Source organism: Ptiloglossa arizonensis, chromosome 13, assembly GCF_051014685.1.
Source record: "Ptiloglossa arizonensis isolate GNS036 chromosome 13, iyPtiAriz1_principal, whole genome shotgun sequence".
Classification (NCBI taxonomy): Eukaryota; Metazoa; Arthropoda; class Insecta; order Hymenoptera; family Colletidae; genus Ptiloglossa; species Ptiloglossa arizonensis.
In genome coordinates this window covers 13,319,713-13,346,368 of record NC_135060.1, presented here as the reverse complement: position 1 = coordinate 13,346,368, position 26,656 = coordinate 13,319,713, and the positions used below count along the sequence as shown (strand labels likewise).

Sequence of the window (26,656 nt, the reverse complement as noted above, 5' to 3'; positions counted from 1 at the left end):
GGACGGTTCAACGCCGGATCCTTTCGCCGTCGAACGCATTAATCGTTAAGTATGGATATTCGAGTGTTCGATATCAATATGGATATCGACTCATCGGACTGCGATGAGAATCGTTGTTAAATATTTATGAAATTGATACGAGGTTAATCGTTACATACAAACGAGACACGTATTAGAAACTTTTATCGGGAAATGTTTCACGGTTATGTAAATAGAACGCGAAAAAGTACAGAGAGAAAGAAAATGTCTTTTCGTTTAAATATTGAGAAATCGTATCGCGCGGAGTAAAAAATCTATCCGTCGGAGTTTCGCGTTAACCCTTTCGTTACAAAAAGCGATTGTAGTTATTCGATTGTATTTTTCTCGACGTTTCGATCGATGTAACTTCGGACGATTTTCTCGAAACGTATTTGGTACGAAGATCGCGAATGAAAAGAATAATTCTCCGGAATCGTTACGAATAACGCGAATTGAAGATTTTTGAATAATCGAACGAATAAAAATTTGACGAGAAATTGTTCGAAAGTGGTACATTTATACGGAAAAAAAATAAAGAGTCGAAACGTCGGGAAAGATATAAACAAGTTTTCCACGGTGAAGAATTGCTCTTATTGGCCGAAAAAGGATACATCTCCCGCTAGTTTTATTTTCTCTTTGACCCGAAATCGGTCGACGGTATACGCGAAGATACGTGAAAAAGTTTTACTTGAAAAATCGATGCTAAGTTTCAGTGTGTTCGATCATGGCCGCGATAATTTAGCACGACACGAAAGCCGCTGCCGTTTCTATGATAAAATTTTCCTGGGAACGGACTGACGGCGTGGAAAACTGACGGAAGACATATCGTATCGACTTTCTCGTCGAGTCACCGCATTAGCCTGTTTTCTACTTGCGGTTTTACTTCGTGATTTTACTTTTTTCTTCGCGTGGCGGAATATCGCTTTCTCGTTAGTAATCATCTTAAAAGATGTTCCGGGTAATATTAACGTCGCGGAAACTGGGCCATTCGGGACCAAATAATACAACGAAAGAATCTTTCTCAAGATCCGAATCAGAGTGGGTTCTTCTTATATATATGTAAATATTACTCGATATAATTAGACGATCGTCTCTAATAACTCGAATTGTAAATGCTCCGATAAATTCGTTTTGAAATAGATTGAAAACGTAGAACGAAATTATTTGTCTTTCTTAAGATCTAAATCGGAGTAGGTTGTTATACACATTACTCGATATTATTAGACGATCGTCTAATGTTCCGAAATGGACGACCGAATGCAGAAGATATCTTTGTTTCGAAATAAATTGAAATGAAATTGTTTTATACGATATCTCGTATTCGAGGAAGGGCACTCGGCTTGGAAAAGAAATTCTTGCTCGAAAATAAATTGAAAATGTGAAATGAAATCGATTTCCAGGAAGCCTCGTATTCGAAGCAAATATTCGGCTTTGAAGATTCGTTGGAAAACAGAGTCCCGTACGACAAAGTTTTATTTTACATTTGCTCTTTTCGAGTACTCTTCGTTCGAAGGAATCGAACCTCTCGCGAGTAGTCCTCGAATCGTATTACCCGATTTTCTTACAAAAGGATCGCGGGTTGTTAAACGTAAGAATTCTTTCTTGAAATCAAACACCGATACTTGTAACGTACTCGAAGAATCGCACTTACCACTTTTTTGTACGCGTTACTTGTAAAAAGTATCGTTAAATATAGTTTTACTCCCATCGAGTCTTTAACGGATCGTAGATTAAATTAAATGTATTTTCCGCGCGTAAATTTTTCTCCTTGGATGATTTTTCTTGTCATCTTTTCGTCGACGCTTCGTTCGATCCCAGTTCGTTTCGCATCGAAGATCGTTTCAACGATCGATCGCGTTTATCACGGTTAATTTTCGATAAAATGGGCTAACTCGATCGATCTAAAATCGATAAGTATCGTTGTCGGGAACACCGAATCGAATTTGGGGTATTTTTGAAACGAGAAGACGGAAAGACGATCATTTGGTACCGGATACTGGTAGATATTTGATGCGCGGGTGCAAATTAACTCCAGCGCCGCGTCGCTATGTCGAAAGATAAATGTTTCGACGGGGAGAAGCTTGTCATTCGATAACAAATGTCAACCGTAGAACGGTGCCGCGCTATTGTAGGTATTTATCGAGCCGACCGGTTGCAGGTGTTCGTCATTTTTTCGAGGCTTTCGCGTCGATTTTTGAAAACCCGTGGAAACGATCGCGAAAGAAAACCACTTCGATCGATTTCTCGCCACAAATCTAACAACAACGAAACAATGTTCCAACTTTCGAAAACACATCGTTCGAAGGGATACGATGTTTAACGAATCGCGCTCAATCGACTCAATTAAACGTCCAACGACGTTTAGAAAGAATTTACGAGCGAAACGCGATAATTGTACGCTGCGATTCGGATATTCTATTTTTTTTATTTTATATTTTATTCGCGCAACGTCTTTATCGCGCAAGCGCAAGGCTACGGATTCGCTTCACGTATACAAACGAATGAAGCAAAAGGTACACGAATGCGCGAGAGGCGAGGTGCGCATAAAAATGCACATTACGTAAATCTAGCCTCAATTAAAACTTAACCTCACTTTCATAAACGCAACGATTCATTTGCAGAGTGCGATTGCACTTTCTTTCCCCTCGAATGAAACTGCATATTTCTTCTCTTCCGAATCATTTCCTCTTAACGTTCCACGTAAATACTTTAACCATTTAAACGGAATATGAAATTTCTCAACAAGTGTTTACTTCGTAGACGAAGCGCAGTCACGTTCGTTTGTCGGCGTTAAAGTTTCAAACGATCGATTAAAATAACCCGTTTAAACGCGAACCGTGATCCACGATGGAATCTACGATCGTCTTTTCGAACGTGTATATAAATTTTTATGAATTGTAAACATCTTGCGTAATCATTTTCCGAATATCTTAACTCGTATAGATTCTTCGATAGGCGCGATACAGGTTTACAAGAACGTACTCGAATACTGAAATTACTCGTTCCAAGGTTCGAGTACAGCTCGCGTGGATCGAGTACGGTAGCCTCTGGTTACAACGACGAAGCAGGCTCGGATCGATCCTTTTTTATCTCGGGTTGAAACAGAGCCACGCACATGCTGCTCGGCGATGAAAACGAATACACCGGGTGGGAGCGAGACGCAACAACAGCGAGCGAGTCTCGCGTTACACGAGCTCGATGACCGAAACTTCAAAGCGATCCCGTGGGTGTGTCCGTGTGTCGACTATCGATATAAAATTTCTCCACACTTTTCATTGTATCTTTAGAAAAGTGTTATCGATGGTCTGGCGATGTTGTCTCGATAAAAACGAGTCCAAACACGACCTCGTTCGAACCTTTGATACTCTCGATTATACTTCATTCGAATCGCTTTTGCGAAGCTTCCAATTACGTACGATTGAAACGCTACTCCTTTCGAAGAGTACTCCTACTGTTCGAAAACATCGCATATTCGTAGCACTGTCGCAAAGATACAACGTCGAGAATACAAATTTTAATTTTCATTAACGAAATTCGATCCCGTTTTGCGTGTCTTATCGCTCTCGCTTGGGACCGCCTCGAGTCTCCATTTTATCGAATCTGGGGACAAGTTGTTTCGCACGATATACGAACTGTGTAAAAACTTCGCGATAGAATTGTTAAAAGGAGCAGCAGTTTATCCTCTTTTTAACTTTGAAAAATTACTCGATCGTCAACTTTGCCCGCAACGTTCGTCGACAACGTTGACAATCATCGAAAGAGCAACCTAACCGTATTCGTAAATTGATTCGCCCCTCTCCTTCGAATTTCGAAGACGGTCCGGTAAAAATACGAATCGCTTATTCGAGTTCCGGTGTCGAGCGTTTTCGCGCTCCCAGTGGTGAAAGATTTCCTCGATCGCAGTTTCGTTCCCAACGAACGAGAATATCGTTTTATTTGATTCGCGTAGCGAGATACACGAGCCTTGCGAATAAGACAGTGTCGATATTTACACCGATCGGAACAGTGAAGGAACATGGGTAATTGCACACATGCGAAACAAGAAACCGAAGAAACACGCTTCCGTACAGTCACGTGGCGCCATCTATCGATATCGATCGAGTATCTAATGTAAGATTACGGCGGAACTATTGATTTCCAAGATCGCTTCTGGGTGACGTTCGTTCCGTAGACGAAACTCGGTTATCACCGTTGGCCGGATATCGTCCAAGTCGATCTCTCGTCCCTGGTCCTCGAACGCGGGGAATACCCAGTTCGGCGTATTCTCCGGCGTTGTTCATGAATTTCTCCGCGCGGAGAATTGTCGCAAAAACGGTAACACGTCCGTTGCACCCTGGCGCGGATCGATTCAAATATCAATTTCGAATCGGGACAGCGTGTACCGGACGAACGAAAGACAGACAGAGAGGTGGAGGGAGGAGAGAAAGGGAGAAAGAGAGAAAGAACGAGGAACGGTGCATTAGAGAGTGCCAGGTGTGGGAACGAGGAGGAGAGAACGCAGGTGGAGGAATGCGACTGCGAGGGCGAAGGGAGCGACTATCAACAGATGGCGTTTTAATCGTGACACTCTGCGTTCTGGCAGTGGAAAAAAGAGGGCAAGGGGGGCGGATAGATGGAGAAACATCGAATGGGGGGAGGAATCACGAGCGACGTAGAACGGTGGGAGTAGGGTTGGGAAGGGGTGGTCGGGAGGGGGTGGTGGAAAAGAGACGGCCCGTGGAAAGTGAGAAAAAGAGGAAGCGACCCGGCGGGACACTGGTGCGCAGCCGGATAGTAAATGATTGTCGATTAAAGTGTCCCCCGTTCAAGAGCGGGCAGGGCCGGCGGCTCGATTGACAAATGGTTTGCGAAATCTGCATTCGCTGCGAAGTATTCGCTTGCCAATTCGGCTGGAAGTCGCGCGCGTACACGTACCCGGCCATTTGTTCGTTGTCCGCTCTACCGTGAACGGACGGAAGAAATAAAAATGCACAGTCTTGCTGGCATCGGGGTTCGTTTGTCCGCCCCGATCCCGATCTCCGTCGATTCTTGCTCGACGACGATCGATCGGCGTGTTCGCCTTTCTCGATTACCAACGAAACGCTCTCGAGACGACTGGACGTATACGTATACGTGTTGCGGAGAAAATTTCGACGAAGACGTCGCGAGACCGCTGTCCAAAGTCGCGTCTACACCGGGGCAAGGTCGAGGATGACTTTCTAGACGCGTTTCTTGAAAAAGTCACTCTTGCTGTCGAATGCTCCAAGTTATATCGTGTTTTCGACGATTTTCGCTATTTGTCGTTTTCGAATCGGTAGAGATCAAAGAAGAATGGAAAAGAAATACTCCTTTAGCGTGGTCGGTTTATCTCGTATTGTATGTCCGCGAGAAGAAGGCGTAGCGTGTTTACATGTTTGACGAAGACGTTACGAGACCGCTGTATAAAATTGCGCCTACACCGAGGTAAGGTCGAGGAAGACTTTGTCGATGCATTTCTTGAAAAGATCACGCGTCGACGATAGTTTTTGTTTAGAGGAATCGACCGTGGAAGTCTCGAAAGTGGTACATCTTGTCGTTGAAGTTAATTTATTCGTTTCAGAGTTCAATTTGGAATTTGCATTTTTATTATTACACAGAAAACCGCGCGATTTATCTTTAAATTTTCGTAGATCCCGAGGTGTAGGAATTTTTATCGTAAATACGATTTCGCGATCGAAACAAAGTAAACCCGGAGTAGCTGCGCGAGAACTTTGTACAAAATTGATCTCCGCGGTCGATGTCGAATACTTTTATCATCTTTCGCGATCGTTTTCGTTCGACCATTCCCTTAACGTCGCTAACCCGGATAGCGACGATCGATATCCCGATAATATTCGATCGTGTAACACTATCGTAATTACTCGGTAGAAACGAAGAATTATATTGGATAGCGGGACTAATGGTGACCAATTACGACGGTAAACAAATTAATAGGTGAACTAATAAGGCTTGGTCTTGTAGACCTTGCCGTAAATGTGATTACACAGCAGTTTGGCTGGTATGCAACGACGACTATTTTGTTTGATGTTATCCAAAGGTGCGTTCACATTTACCGAAGGATAGCGAGCGAATGGCTTTGATCGAATCGCTTCGAACGTTTAGCGATCAGCGATACGCGTTTCAGACATTTACGCTAAACAAATATTCGCGATGCTCGGATATTGAACGTCGAATTGTCGATTAGAAAATGGCTGTAAACTGCATCAGAGCCACCGTACTGGACTTCGTTCGCTTCGCGACGCTCCTTTCTGCACGAACGTTGGCAGAGTTGGTATATTTTTCTTCGTGTCGGCGAAACTGCGCTCAAGAATGCTACGAGTGTATTTTCGAGCATCGTTGTTCGCGAATTTGAGTTTACGATTAGTTACTTTTGAATCTCGTAAACTTTCACGCGAGTATACCGCAAGATCGCGTCGTTAGACCGCGCCCTCTTTGCCACGGAAGTTTCTACAAAGAAACGTTGCGAGTATTCGAAACTAAAAATTAAATTTACACCGAACACTGTCTTTCGATCGCTCCAACGTGGAAATGGCAAATACGTGAGACGTTGCTCGATAGGTTTCATCGTTCGATAAGAAATGGAGCTATTAGGTTCGTCGTTTTATATTTCTAAAGGTGGTACTACGGTTTCACGAACGTGTGTAAAGTTTTATGTAGATCCGTCGACTCGTTCGTATATTTACAGTTGTTCGAAGTTCAAGTGTCATGGTACTTTTTACAATGGAAGAAACGTCGAAACCTATCGAACAATCTAATATTTTGCGTACGTTCTTGAAAACGCTTCTTCGGTGAGTTTAGTTTCTCACGGTTTGCACGCAAAGAAGTGCTCCGATCATCGAAATTCCGTTTCCTGTATCGTTCGAAGAGATTAGTTAACGTTTACACGAATTTGATTCGTTCCTATCGGTTCGCGAGATGCACGTTCAAACGAAAGAAAGACACATGGAATATCTACCGTGACAAGAAACGTTTCCATTGTCTATAAATTGAGCAATCTTCGCCCATATTAACGATCTCGCGTCGACAACCTTGAACCGATAGTTCTGAACCATTTCCTCTATTTACATTCAATCGAAGAGAATCGTTTACGGTATCGATCGTAGAGTCTGCGTTGATTGGACAATTTTTATTCCTTTCGGTGACTGTTACGAATCTCTAAACTCTTTTTCTCTACCACCTTGAATGTACGAAATGAACGCGCGATTGAAAGAAACGACGATCAGTCTCCGATTCGCATTTATCGCGAAACGATTCGCGGATTTCGTTGAACGTTAAATGCAATACTTCCGCGCGTTTTTACGGTATTTTATCGAGGTGGTTGTCCGGTCGGTTCGCTTTTTTCCAGGACGACGTAAAATGCGTTAGCGACCGCGCGGTAAAAATTATCGCGACGAAATGGTTTTTATTTCACGGATTCGTCGTCGTTGTGGAATACGCAGGTTTGCAGCGCGTTCCGTTTGCACGGTTCTTGTTGGTAGACCGTTTGAGAAACGACCGTTGCTTCTCTCGCGACGACGATCGGATGAACCAGTCAGGGAATACCAGAAACATCGCATTATTTAGTTTGACAGTTCTACACTTCCGGAAGCAATTTTATCGTACCTTTCTTGTCCGCGCGTTCTCGCGTTACCACGAGTCTATCCGAAGAACAAATGTCGTTTAAACGTGGCGTCCTGTGATCGATAAGTCAATTCGTCCAACGATTTCCATTTGAATAACATTTGTTGCGATCCAACGGAGAGATCGACGGTTGTGCGCAACACTTTTTTTCAATTTTGCTCGAACATTTTTAAACCTTTAACACGGACCATTGAAAGAACGTTAAAAAGAACCGTGTATCGTTGGAAAACTTTTCCGAATCGTGATTTCGGGCTGCACGGACTTATAACAGAGGTGATGTAAATCTATGACACACGTGAACAATTTGATCGGCGAATTCTAAATAAAATTTTTCTGATTGGGAGAACAATTTATTTTCTGTTCAAAATTTAAAAATCGTGCCAATTAATATTTCCAAGTCAAAATATTAATGTTTTAGTTTTTTTTTCGATGTTTCTAGTTTTTGTTCGAATTTTCACAACTTTTTTTTAACGGCGGCTCCTGTGTTTCGACCGTTGATTGCCTTTTTTTTTTATTTTTTTCGACCGACCGTACGTTGAACCAACAATAGATGCACATACCTGGTCGGAATAACACGTCGACGCAACAGCCCAATGGGATTCCGATCGAGCGACGATCGGTTGTTTACATTCATTTCGCCTAATAGTTCAACGGATAATAGAGAACCCTCCGAGGATGGTGAAATAACAATATTGTACTGGTTTCGCAAATGAACGTTGTAACCGACATCGATCGAACGGTACTGCAAGTTCCGAACTAATATAATGAGAATTTGATGAAGCAACGATTATCGAAAATAACGATGCACTTAATTTATTCGCTGCACGATATTTGGTACGCGTTCGATGTAATCGATACCGCCTCGAGCGTTGTCCGGTTGTTTATTATGCGTTGCAACGGACGTAAGAAGACGTTTTTAATCCGTTTTCGAAAAATATTCACCACCCGACGTTCCGCGAGTATTAAAAACGCGTTCGAAATATTTTCGCGGAATTATTTCAGCTGCGAAGTATTCGCGGCACGTACGAATCGCGCCAAGTATTCGAACCGTTCGAACTACTTGAACTCGGTGTGACTTTTTCGAACCGGGAGCATGTTCGCTAGGTTGCGTTGCCAAGAGTCTAAAGTCATCGATGTTGGAGCTCGGGATTTCTCGTGTTAAGACTTCTGCGGCACGAACGGGAAAAAATGACGAAAAAGTGACGAAAAAACGAACTCACCGCGGTAGATTCCTTCTTTTTGTTTACGTGAATTCCATTCACCGTTTGGAAATGTATTTTTTGCCCTTTCGAGTCTATTTTCTAGGTCGCTGATCGTAATTTCGAATCGACTGGAGATTTCTCTATTAAATTCGATTAAAATGCGAGGTTTCGTTTGGTAATATTTGTCAATATTCGAATAAATGTATTTTTATTTACAAGAAATGGTCCACAACCGGGAAATTCGAAACATTCCGATACTTTGTGCGCGCGTAGGGCATACGTTGTCCAATTTCAACTCAAGGGGTCGAAACTAACCTTTAAATATTCGATTAGTTTTTATTTCAATTTTATAACTCGCAAACTACGGAAAATGAAAAAATCTCATCTGTATAAACAGTTTCTCGCGTTAGCGGACTCTGTCATAATCGTACGAATTCCCTTCAACGGACCCCATCGTAACGTATATACGACAAAATAACCACCGTATCAATTATGAGTCGATACAGCGTTAATCTGCATTGCGATTATTCAATAAACGTATTTTTCTTTTACCAGTGATATTTATATCCACCCTATCGATATATTTGTTTTATCGTATCGTAGAGAGTCCTACGAATACAAAAACTGTATTCCTTTGCCCGCAAAGAACCGCTCGTGTTTTTCTAGATTATTCGGTGATTTATTCCCGCGTAAACGCGAACCATCGTTCGAAACGTTTGGTCGAATAGAACTTGCCATTAAATCATCGATAATTATCGCGTACGTTTAACGTTAAACAAACCAGCAATCTCTACGTTTAACATTATAATTGGACGTTTTCAGAGAGGAGAAGGATAGGAAGAATTTATCACGGAAATTGTATCGTCCCGTGCATCAACGTGAAAGCTTCGTTTAGGATGAAACTTTCTCGTGGATTATAAAAAATCGTACGACTCGTCTATCACGTGGAGGCAAATTTCCTTCCGTAATGGGTGCATAATATCGGTGAAAGTTCAACGTTTTGCCGCTCGCGCGGAGCACAATTTAGAACGTTCACCTTTCTGACTCATTGCACGCCGAAGAAAAGTAGAAAGCTTCTCCTTCCGATCGGTCTGGTATACGTGTTGCAGACGTGTTTCATACGTCGCGGAAAAACCGAATTTCGATTAAAATTGATCGAACACGGTGCGCATAGCTGGGAATAAGAAGATCGTTCGCAAAAAGATCTGTTCGTTCGCGATGCAATCGTTTATAGGCGACAGGTATATGGAAATGCACAACCACCGCAATTTTTACAAGGTACGTGTGTCCGCCGTTCCGACGTGGATTTCTCTAGCTAATATTCAGCGTTCACGGTGGTAAACCGAGATTCGAGCACGGTACAGGGGGATGGTTTCATAGAGAAATCATTGGTCGGGTAGACTGGCCATTCAACGATCCCGATTTCCAATCAGAAGTATTAAAGTTTATTCGCTATATTACTCTCCGTCTGTTTCGATCCACTGCCGGTATATTCATTACCAAATATTTGAGGTTGAAACAAAGAATATATCTAAAAACTTTTTACATCGATTTCACCGTGGAATTGTTCTTCGCTTTTTGCGCGCGTGTATCTGCGTTCCTTCCACTCGCTTAGCGCGTTTGTTATTTCCTTATCAAAGATTCGCGTTACGGCGATGCGTGCTTGTACGATTCAAATTGAAACCACAAATGAGAATTTCAAACGCAGGGGAATATAAATCAAAGTGGACGGTAAAAAATTGGAATCCCGTGTTGCCGCATTTCTAAACGAGTTTCATCGAATTAGAATTACTAATAGGTATAATCTATAGCATTAGGTAGATTGTACAGTTGAAAACTTTACTCCTGTAGTTTCGTTTGAATTTTCGTTAACGACCGTTGGTACGTGTAGAAATGGCCGTGAATCCGATTCGATTCGAACGGAGACTACTAACAAGACGAACGTAATTCATCGTGTAATTTGGATCGATTTACGAGTAATTCGAGTTTTACTAATTTATTTATATTTTCTCGTATCGACGAAATGTTCGATCTCGCTCGATTTTTGGACGAAATAACCGATCTACCCAAAAATACGTTCCCCGCTTGGTCGACGTACATTTCGTAAAATGTCGGTAAAACGTACGTTCAATTTCGAAGTTTGCGAGGTTCGTTCGTTCGATTCCGTTCTAATTGAGATCATCGATGAGAGCGGAGAACGGTCTGCGACGCAAATCGGATCGACGAGGAATTGGAATCGCATCAGGCGTTGGTTTATTGGTTTTGTAAATCAGTCGCGTAACTCAGAATCGAGTGGCAGTTTGCTTGACGGGGTGTAGCAATAAACAAAAACGAGAAAAAGAAAACGAAGGCACACCTTGCAACGGACCCGCCCCCAAAGCGTCGAGGTGATAAATCCACGAGGCCGTACCCGGCGTTCGCTGCTTTCAAGTTTTTAACTTCCGCAACTTTCTTATTTATGTGCGGCACGTACAGGAATAGATTCTGCCCGTTAAAGTTCTTGCACTGTTGAAATAAACGAAAACTCGACGGATCGATCGTCAGGTTCGAAGCAACGACACCTTCCTTTTCTTCTCGCGAGAAACTTCTTCGACCGCTCTGCGAAAAAATGAATACACCCCGGTATAATTTATAAATTCGTGTCCTCGTTGGAAACTTGCGGGAGAAACTTGACCGGGTGATCGTTTAATTAAGGTCGACGTCAAATATCTCGCGCGGGTACAATTTCTGCGATTAGAACAATTCGCACACAGCGCGAAATCGTGTTTGCGTAAAAATGTACGCGGTTTTAAAAAATCCTCGACGAACTTGCGAAGCACTCTATGGACCATGATCTGGTAAATCGAACGCGTACAATGACAGAAATGTTAAATATCGTATTTAACTCTACCGTGTGTTCTTCCTAAGGGTCTTTTGTTCCATAGTATTCTTATGATATATCATTTTTCTATAATTGAAGCTGTTACAATAGATACTGCTCGACGGTTTCGTACTTTCCGAGTCCTGTCGTTGGATAACAAAGTTAAAGCTACGAGTTTTGTACATTAAGGAGATTTTTTATCTAAAATCCGAAGTGTATAAGTCGAACGAGGGGGTACGGTAGAGTTAAAACTCGCGACAATGTACAAATAACTATATGTATAATAAGGTGTTGTTACGAAGCCTTTCGAAGGCTGATCGGTTTTTAGAGCACATTGGTAATTGGTCTAAGAATTGTGCAAAATTTCATTAACGTTGCTTCTTATCGCCACGAGACGCGCAGTACGCTTTATATATAATAGAAGTAATCGAGAAGTCAAAACGGTACAACAGATGTTTATAAAATTTATTTCTTTTTTGTTCCAGGTAAGTGAACCCTAAATGACACGCAGAGTGAACGATATCTTGGTTGGAGAAAACTATTTTATATAGACATCCTGAACAGTACGACGTTGACGACAAGATACAGGTTTGGTGCAGGTACAGGTTAAGCTACCCAAATTTTTATCACTTTTTGAGATTCTCCTTTAGAGTGTGCTATATTTTCGTTCAGATCTGTAGCAACGGTACCTTTAATTTTACAAGTATACACGAGAAATTTTATCACGCGATAAGATCCTCGGTTTTGTATATTTCTACTTCTATGCAATGTGATCGCTTAGCACTCAAGTGTGAAGATTCCCGATAGGGATTGGGTGTATCAAAGATCCGATCCACTTGTCCTTTCGTCGATCAGTTTGTAGGAAAATGGCAACTTGCGTTCATCCGCGTAGTACATAGTTAATTCAAGCACATCGAATACTTGGTGTACTAATTTACCACGGTAACAGTCGTATAGATTATTCGGTTCGCAAAAGTCAAATAAAATATGACCGCTAAAATTATATCGTTTGTATTCGTATCGTTTGTTTCTCGTTCGTACTTTTTTTTTATTTTCGTTTATGTCGCACGAACATCAAGATCATTGGCCACTTGACGATTTAATTTTCTCATTCGTAACTCGTCGGAAAGTTTCGTTTAAATACGAGGTCTGTAAGAAAGTTTGTGGGTTGGATACTTGTGCTTTCAAAAATTGTCTTTCGTTAATTAAGAGCGTGTTTTACGTATTCTCGGGAGGTCAGGATGGTGCTCGAGGTTTATTCGTGTTTTTCTTTTTTGCGTCTGGTATTTTTCATTATGGATGTTCGATCGTATTGGTTCGATACGCTCGACGCGGACGAACACGATCGAAATAAGCGCTCGGGGCGCGGTAGTTCGGAACGCGCATCAAAAATTAGCACGGTGCGAACTAACGATAAGTTACGAGCTCGGTATGTACTCGTTTGTCGCTGGTAGGCGCGCATGCCTTCGGAAACCACTCACGTACGTACGCGATATATCTCGGCGCGGGTACGCGCGTTAGTCGCGGCGCGCTGAGAGACAAAATTCTCACCGCGCAATTAAGCGTGCGTTACCCGCTGAAAATTACTTCGGAGGATTTTACCGAAGTGACGCGCGTGTAATCACGTGCGAATTGTCGCGCATCTCGTGACAAGGCGCGAGACGTATGTTACGTCGGATGCAGAAACGTTTTACGACGCGTATGCGCCAAGCGGTTGAATAATTCGTACAAAGGGTGTCCCAATTGTCATCGGTCGGTTTACTTTTTGAATGAAACTCGAACGGTTCGAATAATCTTTATATTTTCTCTTTCATTTAAAAGTACAAACTTGGGAGTTAACAGGGGAACAAGATATCTTCCAAATAGTCGCTTAGGTTTTTTTTTAGAGACCGCCGATCTTTACCAAAAATTTTTCACGACGTTTTCGCACAAACTCGAATCAATTTCGCCAATGACGCGTTCGATGTTGCGTTTCGGGTCCGAAGATGTCTCTGGATCGTTGGCGTGTATCTTACCTTTGTCGTAACGTCGAAGAAAAAAGTACAAAGGTGTCGAATCGCACGATCTTGGTGGCCAATTGACGTCACCTCTTCGAGAAATTACGCGTTACGGAAATTTTGTTTGCAAATGTGCCATTGTTTCGTTCGCTGTATGGCAAGGAACACAATCTTGCTGAAAGCAAATATCATCCAAGTCGAGACCTTTCAATTGATGCCAGAAATAGCTAGTTAACGTATCGCGATATCGTTTCCCATTCGCGGTAACCGCTTCGCCGTCATCATTTTCGAAGAAAAATGGCCCAATCGCGCCTTTTGATAAAAAACCGCGTCAAATAGTGACTCGTTTTGGATGCATTGGCAATTGTTCGACCTGTCGTGGATTTTCCGAGCCCCGTATGCGACAATTTTGTTTATTCGCAGTGCTTTTTGCCGGCACACGATTTCGAGAGAAATGATTACAAAGTTCCCTAATCGTTAGCGTTAAAGATAGCGATTTTTCGTAATACGTCTGATTAATTTTCACGCGTTCTTTCACCGTGTACTTTTCCACGGTTAATTTCCCATCTGTCTATACGACATATGTCGAGTTTCAGGTAAATCGGTTTGACGTTTTAAAATTAGCGCGAAATTTAAATCGACCGATAATGATTGGGACATCTTGTATATGCCTTTTATATATATATATATATATATATATATATATATATATATATATATATATATATATATATATATATATATATATATTCGGTGCCTGGATTCTTTAATACGTCCACTGTCCAATTAGATGGTAATTTAAACCCTGTCCCGCGATACGATAAAAAGAAATTCATTTCACACGCGTGTCGACAAACGAAGCTTCGAATACGGGCGCCATTTTGTTCGGAGAATTCGCTTCGTCCCAATTTAATGCACTTCGAGCGTAAAAACGCAGACTTCGTTGAATAAAGTTGTTACAAATGTGCCGTGGCCTGTGGCCGACGGGTTTCCAATTAAATGGTGGTAGCAACCTCGTTAATACCGTACAACTATTTGGATCAATAGGATCAAATAATACGTAATGAATAGGTATTCCACATGAATTAGCATCACGTGAATAGTTTTATTCGTTTATAAGCGGCGGAACCCGCTTTATATGCGCGAGAGTAATTACACGTTCGCGTACTCGGAAGAAATTTAGATTATTGCGACTAACCGTTCACCGAATTACACGATCCGCTAACGGGATTGGTGGGTCTATATCGGGAGAAAGAATCGAGGTTCAAACAAACGAAAATTGTTCGATACCTTTTCCTGGTGCATTTATGGCAATTGACTCGAAAAATCGCTAGCTCGTTTCAAGGTCGTTTTAAGGTCACCTTAAGGTCGCGATATCGCGGATCGTGGCTGACCTTGCCGAGAATGACCTTGAAAGTAATTCTTCCGCTTTCGTCGCATTTACCTCCTCGAGTCGTCTAACTTTTTCCTTGGTAATTTTGTTATATCTCTAGTGTTAGCGTAGATACTCAAGGTGATCGTGATAAAAACACCTTGTACACTGGAAGAACCGCGTAACACATCCATCGCCATTATTTTTCTTGTTACTGGACCGAGCAATTTTATTTTTTATCGCGAATAACACGCTCGAAAAGATCCCTCGACGCGATAACATCGTATTTTTTATGCCCCTTTTCTTTTGGTAAATTTACAACGTCACTTTTAACTTTTTTATAGACAATCTTGTAGTTTCTCTTTTATTACCATTTGACAGATGTCGAGATAAAATCAACGAACTACGGTAACGCGATCTTAGAACGACCTTTGGCGCAAGAATTTTTGTCAGCCAAATATAACATTTTAGACCGATATTAACAATTTCTGAAATGCCCGTTTGAAATGTCGCGTTCCGGTAATAAACAGCTCGGTACTCAATGTCGCGCGAAGGTCGCGTTATAGATCGTCGAATTCATTACGTTGTCGACTATAACGCAGCGTAATAAAAAATGCGTAGTCTCGTTTAATTAAACACGAACGGCAGCTACATACCTCTTACTTTGAATACTTTTCTCGAGTATTCTATTAAACTCGATAATTTCCGTTTCGATGCTCGCTAATTGAGGAATAGAAGAAAAATAAATAAAAAATGGCTCTAAAGAAATAGAAGTCGTTCTTGAAATCTTGGAAAAAGTAAGGGTACGATGTTTCGGTAGGACTTTTCGAACGATGCAACAGTTATTGGACGAGTGGAGCAAAGTTTAGAAGAAAAGTTTAAAAATAAATAGGAAAAACAATAACGAAAAATACTTTAGTCATCGGTCAGGTCCTTTGGCTATTCGAGCCAGAAGTTTGTTCGTCGCAACAACGACAACATTCTTCCAATACCCGAAATTGCATTTATTCTCTAGGATTGTGCATCGTTCTCTAATTCGAACGAAAGGCCGTACTTCATTCTCGAATAAGCGTACCTGCATCGAACGAACGTATTTCGTTCCAATTTGAAATTCTGTACTCGGGCGGGAACGTTGAAAACTGTTCGCGAAGCGTACATTAATAAGATCACGAGCGCAGGAACGGTTTCGATTCGATCGTCGGTGTAACATTGTTCTTCGGTTCGACGCACGGTACGCGCCAGTGGAACAGAATCGGCGAGGAAAGGCATTTTTTTCCGGGCGATATATTATGCATACACGTATCGGTTGTATCGTGGGTCATTCGTACACACTCGTAGTCGCACGTGACCGATAAGAAAGCCGGGAGGCTAGAGAGGACGAGGAGCCAGGAGATCGAGAACGAGACAAGAGGCGAGAACTCTCGCCGGGAAGATCTACTATCGCTGCTGAATTATTGAACAGTGCACTCTGCCTTAGCTCGTTCGCATATTCCAACATCTATACCGACTCAATTCTGTCGGTATTATTGTCTCGGAGCAGACAAGCGGGCCGAGAAACGGTTCTGCGTGCGACGTGTCCCGGAGATCCCCGGTGTAAATTATTTCACGATTCTTTCAGAAGAAATTCGCGCGCGGAATTTGCGTAATGAAATTCCGCGGCGCCTCGGCGCGGGTTAATGTTTTATCGACGGTACATCTGATCCCGTATGCCTCTTCAGCTTCCGAGATTCCGTCGATCCTCGACAATACCTCGCACCCTGCGATCTTCGAATATGAACTCGGAAATGAGTATAAACACCAAATGCTATTCCGCTCGGAATCGAGTAGCCCACTTTACACCATTGGGAACCGTCCAAGGACACCGAAACAATTACGGGACGTTAACCACACCGGACGTTAAATATTCTTCGCGAAGAAACAAACGAAAGAATATGTACACTTTCGCGGAACTTTTCTTTAAATTGAACACTTTCGGAGAATTTTCTCGTTGAAAACTTCTATCTCCTGAGTCGTTTAACGGTAAATTTCGTTGCGTAAAATTTGTTACATCGATATATTTAGATATTTAAACGAGTTCTTCTCGCGCTGTTCCTCCTTTATCGTATTTTTGACTAATATTTTTATACAATTGTCACTTTTCTAGTGTATCGAATAATACGTTACGCGTAATAATATAACGATACCGTAAGAACATAATATGGAGCGCGATTCGACGAGTACGGGAAGTGTATCGTTAATTTCCATCCAGACTGATCGATGTTCGTCAGCATTTGATTAGTCGTGCGTGGCGTAACGTTATCCAAACAAAAACACATTTTCCGCTAACTCGATTAAGTCGGGTTTTCTTTTCCGATACCGACTGCGATCGAATAAATTTCCATATCGATTGCTCGCTCGATCGAGCTCCAAGCAGCACGAAGCGGGTTATCCCTTTCGTATCGCGCGAAACGGGGAATCTTCCTCGGATGTAGCCTCGATTTCACTTTGTAACGTAAACGGTTATTCAGCATCGACCTAAATATCAACGAAATCGGACGGCAAGGAACAATCCATTCTTCTTATTCTCCAGTTGTAACTCCGTGTTACTAATTCTGGCATTTGGAAAACCATCTCTCTGGAAAGGAGTATCGACGCAATCGGAAGATACCCAACTGAAGTCCCCTCGTCGAGATCGAGGAATTTTTCCATCGGAGAAAATTAAAAAATCCTGTTTCAAAACATACCTCACTTACGGTAGACCTGCACGAGTTAAGCTCCGGAGCTCGGGGAGCTACCCGCGCTCGATGAAAAATCGTTAACTATTGACGCGCGTCCGATACACTCGATACCCAATCTTTTTACTTCTTTTCTCTTTCTTTTCTCTCTATCCCAGCCTCTTACGATCGATAACGATGGCGAGAAACTAAACCGCGAGGTTTCTTTCGCTTCGAGACCGTTGCATCGACTGCACCGTCGATACGATGTCCTTTAAAAATTGAAAAACTCACTCCGTTGGAATTTCTCTTCGAAATGTTTGTAAAAATTAGGCGTTCGTTCGGACCCAGGCGGGATCTCTCCCGATCACTGGAACGACAGATCTAGCTCATCCGTGAGATTTCCGATCCACTTGTACCTCTCTTCCTCGTGATCTCTGTACCCCGTTTCGCGACAAACTATATTTATCCTCGTTGAAATTCCTTTCGTTTTTCGCGAACACTCGTGCGCAACCGGTTGGTAGACCGGAACTTTGATCGTATTCTCCGAAGGAGTTGGCGAAACAACGTCCGTGGCGTTGTTGCAGTGGGCGCAGAAATTGCAAGCCACTCGGTGCCGGAAAGCCTCAAGATTCAGCGGTGTCGTTACTTTACGCCGGGCACGATCTATTCGATGGAGTTCGAGAGAGGGTGGAACCGAACAGAGAGGTAATTCAGGTTACACGCTCGGATGTAATGGGTGGTTTGACCGGGTTGCCGGGTTCCAGCGGTAGCTGGCGGCAGGAGTATGTCGGCGGTTGGCGGTTGCCGCCGCCGGTCGGGAAAATGGTCGACATTCGGGAGGAAAAGGGCGTACCGGCCGAGACGTTACGAAGGAGGCGAGAGGAGATCGTGGGAAGAAAAGGAGGCGGAGAAGAAAGGGGGATCGATGTATACGGGGGTTTGGTTTGGGTGCCGGCGGGATTCCTCCGGGCCCGTAGGAACTTGCCGGTTGCTCATAAAATGCAAACGGGCAGCAAGTTAAAGTTTAGACAGCCCTCCTAGCCCTCTCCGCTTCGCGTTGCCCTCCGACCGGTCCCCTGTCGGTCCTCTCGGCACACCGCGGAGCGTGTCGGTGAAGTCGGCCCTAGTCACCCGGTGTAACCAACCACGCTCGACAATAATGAAATCCATAAATCCGTAAGAGAGTGCGGAACAACCTGCGCCGTCCAAGGATCTCCGTCGTTCCGCGTTCGTCCTTCTTCTGTCCGATGGCAGGCGTTCTTCGCGACTCTTGCCCTCTCACGGTTACCTTTGGTTCGCTACCGTTGCTCGACATCGCCCCCCCCCCCCCCCGCGCCTTTTTACCTTCGTTTTCCTCCCGTGGAAGGCTTCTACCCTTCTCACCGTTTCTTCCAGTTGCGCCGGTTTTGCCTTCGACCGAAATCTTATTGCGGTGGAAGCGTCTTTACGACTTTCCGCGTGCCCCCAGACGGGGAGGGGGGAATACATACGCGCGCGTATCGGGCGAACATACCGTATCCCCCATAGACCGTGCACAGGAGGTTTATACACCGCGACGTAGGTGGAGTGAAATATCGATTGTCACGTGGTTTCGCGGCCGGGTTCTCCAGCGACGTCGAGCGTGGCTCTGATTGATTCGACGCCGTCCGGCGCGCGGCAAGGTATCCAGGGAAGAGAGAATTGTGTCGAGGAGCTTGTATTGTTATGCTAACTGAATCTCGATGACTTCCCATCGATCGAGGCTACCGATACGGAATACTCGGGGATCGCGAATTTTTCCATTCCGCGGCCCTCCGGCTCACGGTATCGCCCGCCGACTCTTTGCCCTTACCCTCTCTGCGCACGTCACGCGAATAAAGGAACCGTTTCGCTTCAGAGAGAGAGAGAGAGAGAGAAAGAAACTCCGACGTTTTCGTTATTAGTTTCCCTTGTATTATATATTCCGAGAATACAGACCCCTTTTACGGTCTACTCGCGAACGCGCACGATACGTCGCTAAAATCCCCAGACCCGATGAGACGCCGAGGAATCTGTTCTAAATTTTACTATTTCGCTCCGAGTGGAAGATAAAATCTACGAGGGTGCCTACCTACCAACAGGGCGAAGCGTAATTCGCGGTGAAATCGAAAAAAGCTGATTTCGAGGGAATCGCGTTTAAAAGTCCCGAAGGTTCCTCCCACTCGTAGCGCGTTATTTCTGTTCGCGCTCGTGAAAATTATACCAATTCGAGGAAATATATTCGGACAGTTACGTCGGTGTTACGTTGAGATACATTGCGAGTAAAATTTCTCGATCGTGTCCACGGAATATTGGATTCGTATCGAATCGAAACGATACGAAATTTTGTACCGGTTGTTGTCTCGATTCCTGAATTAAGCTCGGGATCCTTTTAAATCTTGACGCGGAAGTCGCAACTGTGCGAAGAATAGAGATCCGTGTAACAGCGGTGGAAGAAATTTTGTAAATTACAGGAGAAGGGCAAATACACACTTTCGATAAAACTAGCGTTGTCGTACTAGGTCTTTCGATGTCCCGGAAGACCCATTGTACATACGTTACGGATATACATCTTCGTTAAAATTATCGTCGTTGCGGTACATCCATTGTCACCCCGAAAACCTACTATGGATGTACCACAGATATATATTTTCGCTAAGACTATCGTGGTCAAACTACGTCCGTTGTCAATCCGAAGATCCATTATAGAAAAAGTATGATTATTCTTCGTTGCACCTAGCGATCGGAGGACGAAAGAAAAGGGATTTTTACATTTACTATTTTTCAGAAAATACAATTTCTGTGATCTCGAGGACTCTCTACTTATCGTTTTCTCTTCGTGTCGAATATCCGTATTTACCGTTCGTGTCACCGAGCCATTTTCATAACGATTGAGATCTCTGTAATATTTAATTGCGACCTATCGTCGCAACGAACACGATAGAAACCAACGATAAGTAAAAAAACAAATTATGTCACTCTCGGTGTTTCGAAATACAAACAGTGGTAAAAATAACGATTTATCGAAAGATGCGTCGGTCGATAGACGGACGAGTAGCGCTACACGAACGCGGTACACGATTTTCTGCAAAAACCGAGCGTTACGTAACAAACCTGTGTTTTACGCTGCTAGTTTATTTTCACACGGCTTACTTCTTTCAATGATCCACGGTTTCTTCTACTCGTGCTAAAAGACACCGAGTAATCAAATACGAACGTGATAATGTTCGTTCAACGAGGCTCGCCTTTGTTGGTAAAATGTAACGATCGATAAAGAGTAATTAACCGGGAATAGTGTGAAGAAAACTCAAACACCGATATAAAACCAGAACCGAGTAAAATTTGATTTTTATAGACGATGAATGGACGAGCAACGTCGATTTATCGCGAAGTGTTTCATTTGGTAAATTCTGGTTTTCGTTCGAGCAACGCGAGAAAAATCCTTCGTCTTTTATCCGTCGTTCGAAACATTTATCCGAATAGAAATTTTGCTCGACACGTTCGAAAAATCCAGGAAAACGGTTAGTCGAATCCGTCGCATCGTTTCGCGATGTTTCACCGCAGAGCAGTCCCGCCGATTTCCGACGAGTAAAGTTCCGAGAGGAAGTTGAGCCCACCGCGTCCTTCAATTTTGGTTTTCACATGATTTATCCCAGCCACGGTTCCGGTAACTTCCACGACCCAAGTTTCCCGCCCGGTAGAAATTAGTAGGTGTCCCCTGCTCTGCTCTCAGCCGTCTGTTGACATTCTCCCCACGAAGGACAACGTTTTAGAAGCGTTCTGCATCCGTGTCACGAAGCGAGGACGAACAGCAAAGAAAGTGGTAAACTCGCCGATCTTGCCTCTTTCGGGCTTAACGTTCCAGTCCCGGGCAACAATTACACCCACCGTGTTCTCCGCCCACACTCACCAACACTCTCTCGGACATCTACATAGACGATCTCCTCGAGCAACCCTCCAGATTACCTTTACACCGGCTGATCCTCGCAAACACTCGTCCGAGCAGCCGAGGGAAGCGGACTCTCCTAACTTTCGAAATTCCGACCAAGTTTCGCGCTGTTTCTGGCGAATCTTCAACCGTCTTTCCTACCCCGAATCTCGTGACTTTCACGGTCGTTATGATCTTATTACGATCGTCGTCGCGATTTTCGGAAAGAAAGTGCCTAAATCGTTTTATAGACGCTTTTCGTCGAGCATCGAATACTCTCGTTCGTGGTCGTTTCTGCGTAAAATCGATCGACGCGCATCGAACAGGAAAATTGAACTCGCTTGATAATTTTTTTCCAAAATTTCATCCATTGCATCTCTGAATTACAATCGAGGAGTGTTCGTAGAAAACAATTCAAGTGCCTTCATTTTACAAATTTTATTTTTCTTCGTAAAGTATTGTACGTGTCAGTAATGTACAATTTAAGTAACTTTTTTTGTGAATAATTACGAATAATGCTAATAGATTACATCGCCGATACTTGGAGCGTTCTTTGTAGAAAACAATGCAAGTGTCAATGAAAGCGCGAATATTAAATGTCATTTTAATATAATTTATTTCAGATGCGATAGAATAAATTCATGATGCCGTTTCGCATAATATGTGATCTGAGATTTAAAATGAATATTTAAACGAACATAAATCGATCTTCACGGATAGCAAATGAAGCTAACTTTTAAATTTGGATAAGTTCGTGCACTGTGTTCAATTTCGCTCACCCGAATTACACAGTTTCGTTCGTTACGTTAAAGTTGGGTGTGTTGGCTGAGAGTCGGATAATTGGATCAAAGACCCAACTTCTTAAAACAGAATTTTGTAACGTCGAAGGAATTGCACAGAATTCGTTCCGATGTAGGCCTGTAAATTAAAATATTTTAATTCGTAAAATATTATTATATTTATATTTTAATTCTTCGTATTATTCGTATTTTAATTCTTTAAAATATTACCATTTACCGTACCTTATATTTTCCGACATTCGTGTCTGAGAAATATTTTTTTCTCGGTTAGCGATCGTGATATTCAGATTGCATATTACAAACTCTTCACCCAAGAGCTCTGATTTAGTTAATCTGGAACAGGCAATGCGAAAGAAATTATACGAAATTGTAGTCATACGGTCTACGGATAATTTAAACTTGTTTAATAGTTTTGAATTCTTAAGATATTCAACGAGGTTCTTATTGCATTTATACAATATATAATTAATAATTTCTAGGACTCGGTTCGAAAATCGACCTACGCGTTTCATACATCTGACACTGAATCGGTATTCGCTCGACTATGAGTTAGGTTTCGCATGTTTCTCACACAAGTGGATCTGTTTTCGTCACGCGGTGATTACTGTTAGTTACTCTTCTTTCTCACGTTCGAAGAAAACAAAGGTAACACGGTAATTCTTATAATTATTGTTCGAAGTGTGCGAAAATATCCACGAGTCTTGACGCAATGGAGGTCAGAATCCTGGAAGCGCAAAAAGATAGAACGTATCGAATTGACACCCAGGAAGAGGGTTAATTCGATCTACAAATTAAACTAGAAATTGTCGTTAATTATCCATCGGTAAACACCGAGAAGCGTCGAAACTGTGAAATACACTTTTCAAGATCAAGTATCCCCGAATAACTTGCTCACTTTGGAAACTTCAGCGAATGAATCGCTAATGAGGAGACTGTGCCAAACAAGATTCTTAAGGAGTTGCACCGACTTCGCGGCGAAAAAATAAGAGATTTCTTCTATAAAAGGATAGTTCGAAATTCTTAAAATTATTATAGAACAAATACTATTGAAAAATGTTAATAATAATAAAAATATGATGCACGAAACGACGATATCAGCGATAACTAATAACGAATAACGTTAAACCAATTGCTTTGAAATTTGACGCTAATACTATTTTTATTCGTCTCGTCGATCGCATGATTTACATATGTATTGTTTTATTCGATCATATTTTCGAAACACAACAAAACGCCCGGTAGTACCCGTTTCCTTTCAATCGTTACAATTTCCGCGATCGTTTAAATGTTTTAAATTTCGCGCATCACTTGCCGGAGAATACATTAAAAAAAAAAATAGTAATAATAATATTGCTCGAGTTTGAATATTCAACCAACATTGGGACGAAAATCGCCGATGTCGGGACACCGTGATAAAAAAAATTTTATTTCGATGCTTATTATATGTTTTATTCATAGTTGAAAAAATTCAATTCGATCGCGCGTATAGTAATCGGTCGCGTAAAATGGTAATTATTTAGAAAAGGGGGGATCTCATCGATTTCGACGATTTTTTAATACGGTGTAAAAATCAACATTTCGAACATCATTTATCCTATACATACATATAATCGCCGTTCGACTTTAGTTTCTGAGATTTTTCCTCAAAAATATCGTTGCTACTACGTTGCATTCTGTCTATACGTACGCGTCTGTGACTCTGTATACGTCAGCTCGTGATTATCCTTTATCTCTTGTATCGATAACGATATGGCGACCAACGATCAAACGGGTGTACCTAATAACTCGGCCGAATTTTTAAGTACACCCGTTATACGTGTCCATTCTTATCTGCCTCGGTGTATCTATAGAAAGCATAAACAATCGGCGACTCGACGCTTACGCGTACGCCGCCACAAAGGCGTAGATACAGCCAATATTCATCGTAGCGGTAGCAACGGTTCTTTGTAAAAATCTCGGAAACTAAATCCGAACGGTAAGAAATGTTGATTTCTACAACATATTAAAAACCAGTCGTATTTGGTGAGACAAGCTCTTAAGGCGGTGCTTTTAATCCCGTGAAAATCATAGAAATCGCAACCGCGGTTCCGTGGATAGCTCCGGGGTCGCTTGATCTATATTCGCCGCCCGATGTGTCCCTCTCCTCGCGATGAAATCGACCGGGAAACGAAAGAGATTCGAAGAAACGTTCCGGCGGAAAGGGAGGGGAGGGGAGGGGAGGGGATACGTTCACCGCCGCGCCGTTCACGTTTCGCGTTATTCGCGTTCGAAGAGAATATATACGATTTCGTGTGTTCCGTCCGCCTATACGTGTGTACTATTCGTTTCGGTGCACGTATAGTTATACCTAAGAACGAATGGAAGGAGGAGGGCCGGAGAATAGAATGTATATTTGGGAACAAATACAATTTGAATGAATTAGCAGTAAACTGGAAATGGGCAATCCAGGGTTACCTGACCCGAGGGTTGCCTCTCGCCCCACGCCTCTCGTACCCTACCGCGCGCCATCTTGCTCACTTTCACTCGGTCCGACTCGACCGTCTTCGTCTTCGTTCGTATTTAGTCGGCACGTTCTCTCTTACGCGTGGCGCGGTGCGGCGCGCTGTCGCTCTCCGCCCGATATCTCGTCGTTTCCCTTCCGCCGACCCCTCCGCCGGTTGCCGATCTAAACGATATTTTCGGGAAGGCAAATTCCGCCGCAACAGAGGGAAACATTGTACTTGGAGTGGTTTTCTCCCGGTTACTTTTCCCCGCCGGATCCGTGACAGCCTCGTTCCTTTGTCCTTTCGGCTCCAGCTACTCCGCGCGCGGAGTCTTCCGTAAACAGAATTCGGCCTCTCGAAGCATCGTCGATACCTACTTTACCGCGCACCCTTTGCCACCGCTCCTTGGAACTCGGAGCCGCGGAACGGCTCTTACTCAGCCTTCGAGGGCTGTTCTCTCTCGCGTTCCGCGTATATTGATCAGGTTCGGAAGTGTTATCCTGTTCGCGCGCCACCCCAGTGGTCCGTCACGTTCCGTTCGCCGATAAAAACTGATCGCGCGCCCTCGCCCTCGCCCTCTACCTCTCCCTCTCCTCCTTCCCTGGTCGTACAATGGGGGAACGTAGAGGCATAAAAGCGTGACAAAACACACGGGGAACGATGTAACAAGCTCGGTGGAAATTAATCGCGGTGTTTCCCGCTTTCCAGCGACAATTTTTGCGTTTCTCCACCTTGTACGCTTACCTAGCGCGAGCGATTTAGCGACTTGCGCGTAGAATCGAATCTTGTCCGTTACTGAACATTTTTATTTTGTGTATTTTCGATTGTACTTTTTTTAAGAGTATCGACCATTTTTAATCGAAGGTGATACCAAACTTATCGGAAGCGATTCGAACAACGGATAATTAAAAATAGCCGGCACGAGACCGCATTTAGAGTCGCTTTTATCGGTAAAACTTCGCCAATTCGTGACAACACTTTTATGAAAATGGTATAATAGAACGTTTAATAATATCGATTACAAGAAAATCAAAGTTGATTAAAATTTTCAATTTGTATGAAATTATATATTATATTTCTGAATGATTTTGTTTTCGGCGCGTACAACGGTACCAACCAAATATGCGAATAAACAAAATTGATATTCCTTTATTTTCGAAATGCATTGCAGATTAAATTAAAATGGCCAAAAGTATGGTAAAAAAGTGGACAATGTGTAAATATTTGAACGGAAAGGATTGAAAAACTTCGTTCAAAGAAGATTAATCTTTACGTTGCTGTCTTCGTTGAGAATACTATATACTTATTTACATAATAAATCGGTATCGTTCGTTTCTGTGAACCGAATATCGGAAACGCGTTGTCTTCTATTATTTTCGATAATCGATGTTCCACCGTATAATGAAAAACATGAAAGTTTTAATTGTCATTAGTGACCCATTTTATGGATCCGCTCGCGTGCCTCTTTACTCTCGGTTACGATCCGCTCAAGCATGTAATGCGACACTCGCCCATTGGTGCTCTATCTCGCTTACTCTCGATTTATCCCATTCGCTTTTCTCGTTGGACGATACGAGCGAGCTTGAGCCTCGATTCGAGATAAAAATCGCTGCCTACTCCGCTTTCGAGTGATTTGGCGTTTTCGATTCTGTCACTTGAAAGCAG

The 26,656-nt window shown here is 42.8% G+C and overlaps 1 protein-coding gene across 18 annotated transcripts in view; it reads left to right on the top strand.

Annotated features, from left to right (window-relative positions):
* Positions 1-26,656, top strand: part of LOC143153680 (protein muscleblind) — a 648,624-nt gene that overhangs the window by 264,104 nt on the left and 357,864 nt on the right. The window contains exon 4 of one of the 18 annotated variants that reach the window (XM_076325126.1): positions 12,204-12,351. The exons of the other annotated variants lie outside the window; for them this stretch is intronic. Within the exon in view, the coding sequence (XP_076181241.1) occupies positions 12,204-12,218 (15 nt within the window). The 3' untranslated portion in view covers positions 12,219-12,351. Of the gene's footprint in view, positions 1-12,203; positions 12,352-26,656 lie in introns of those variants that run through there. 18 annotated transcript variants of the gene reach the window in all.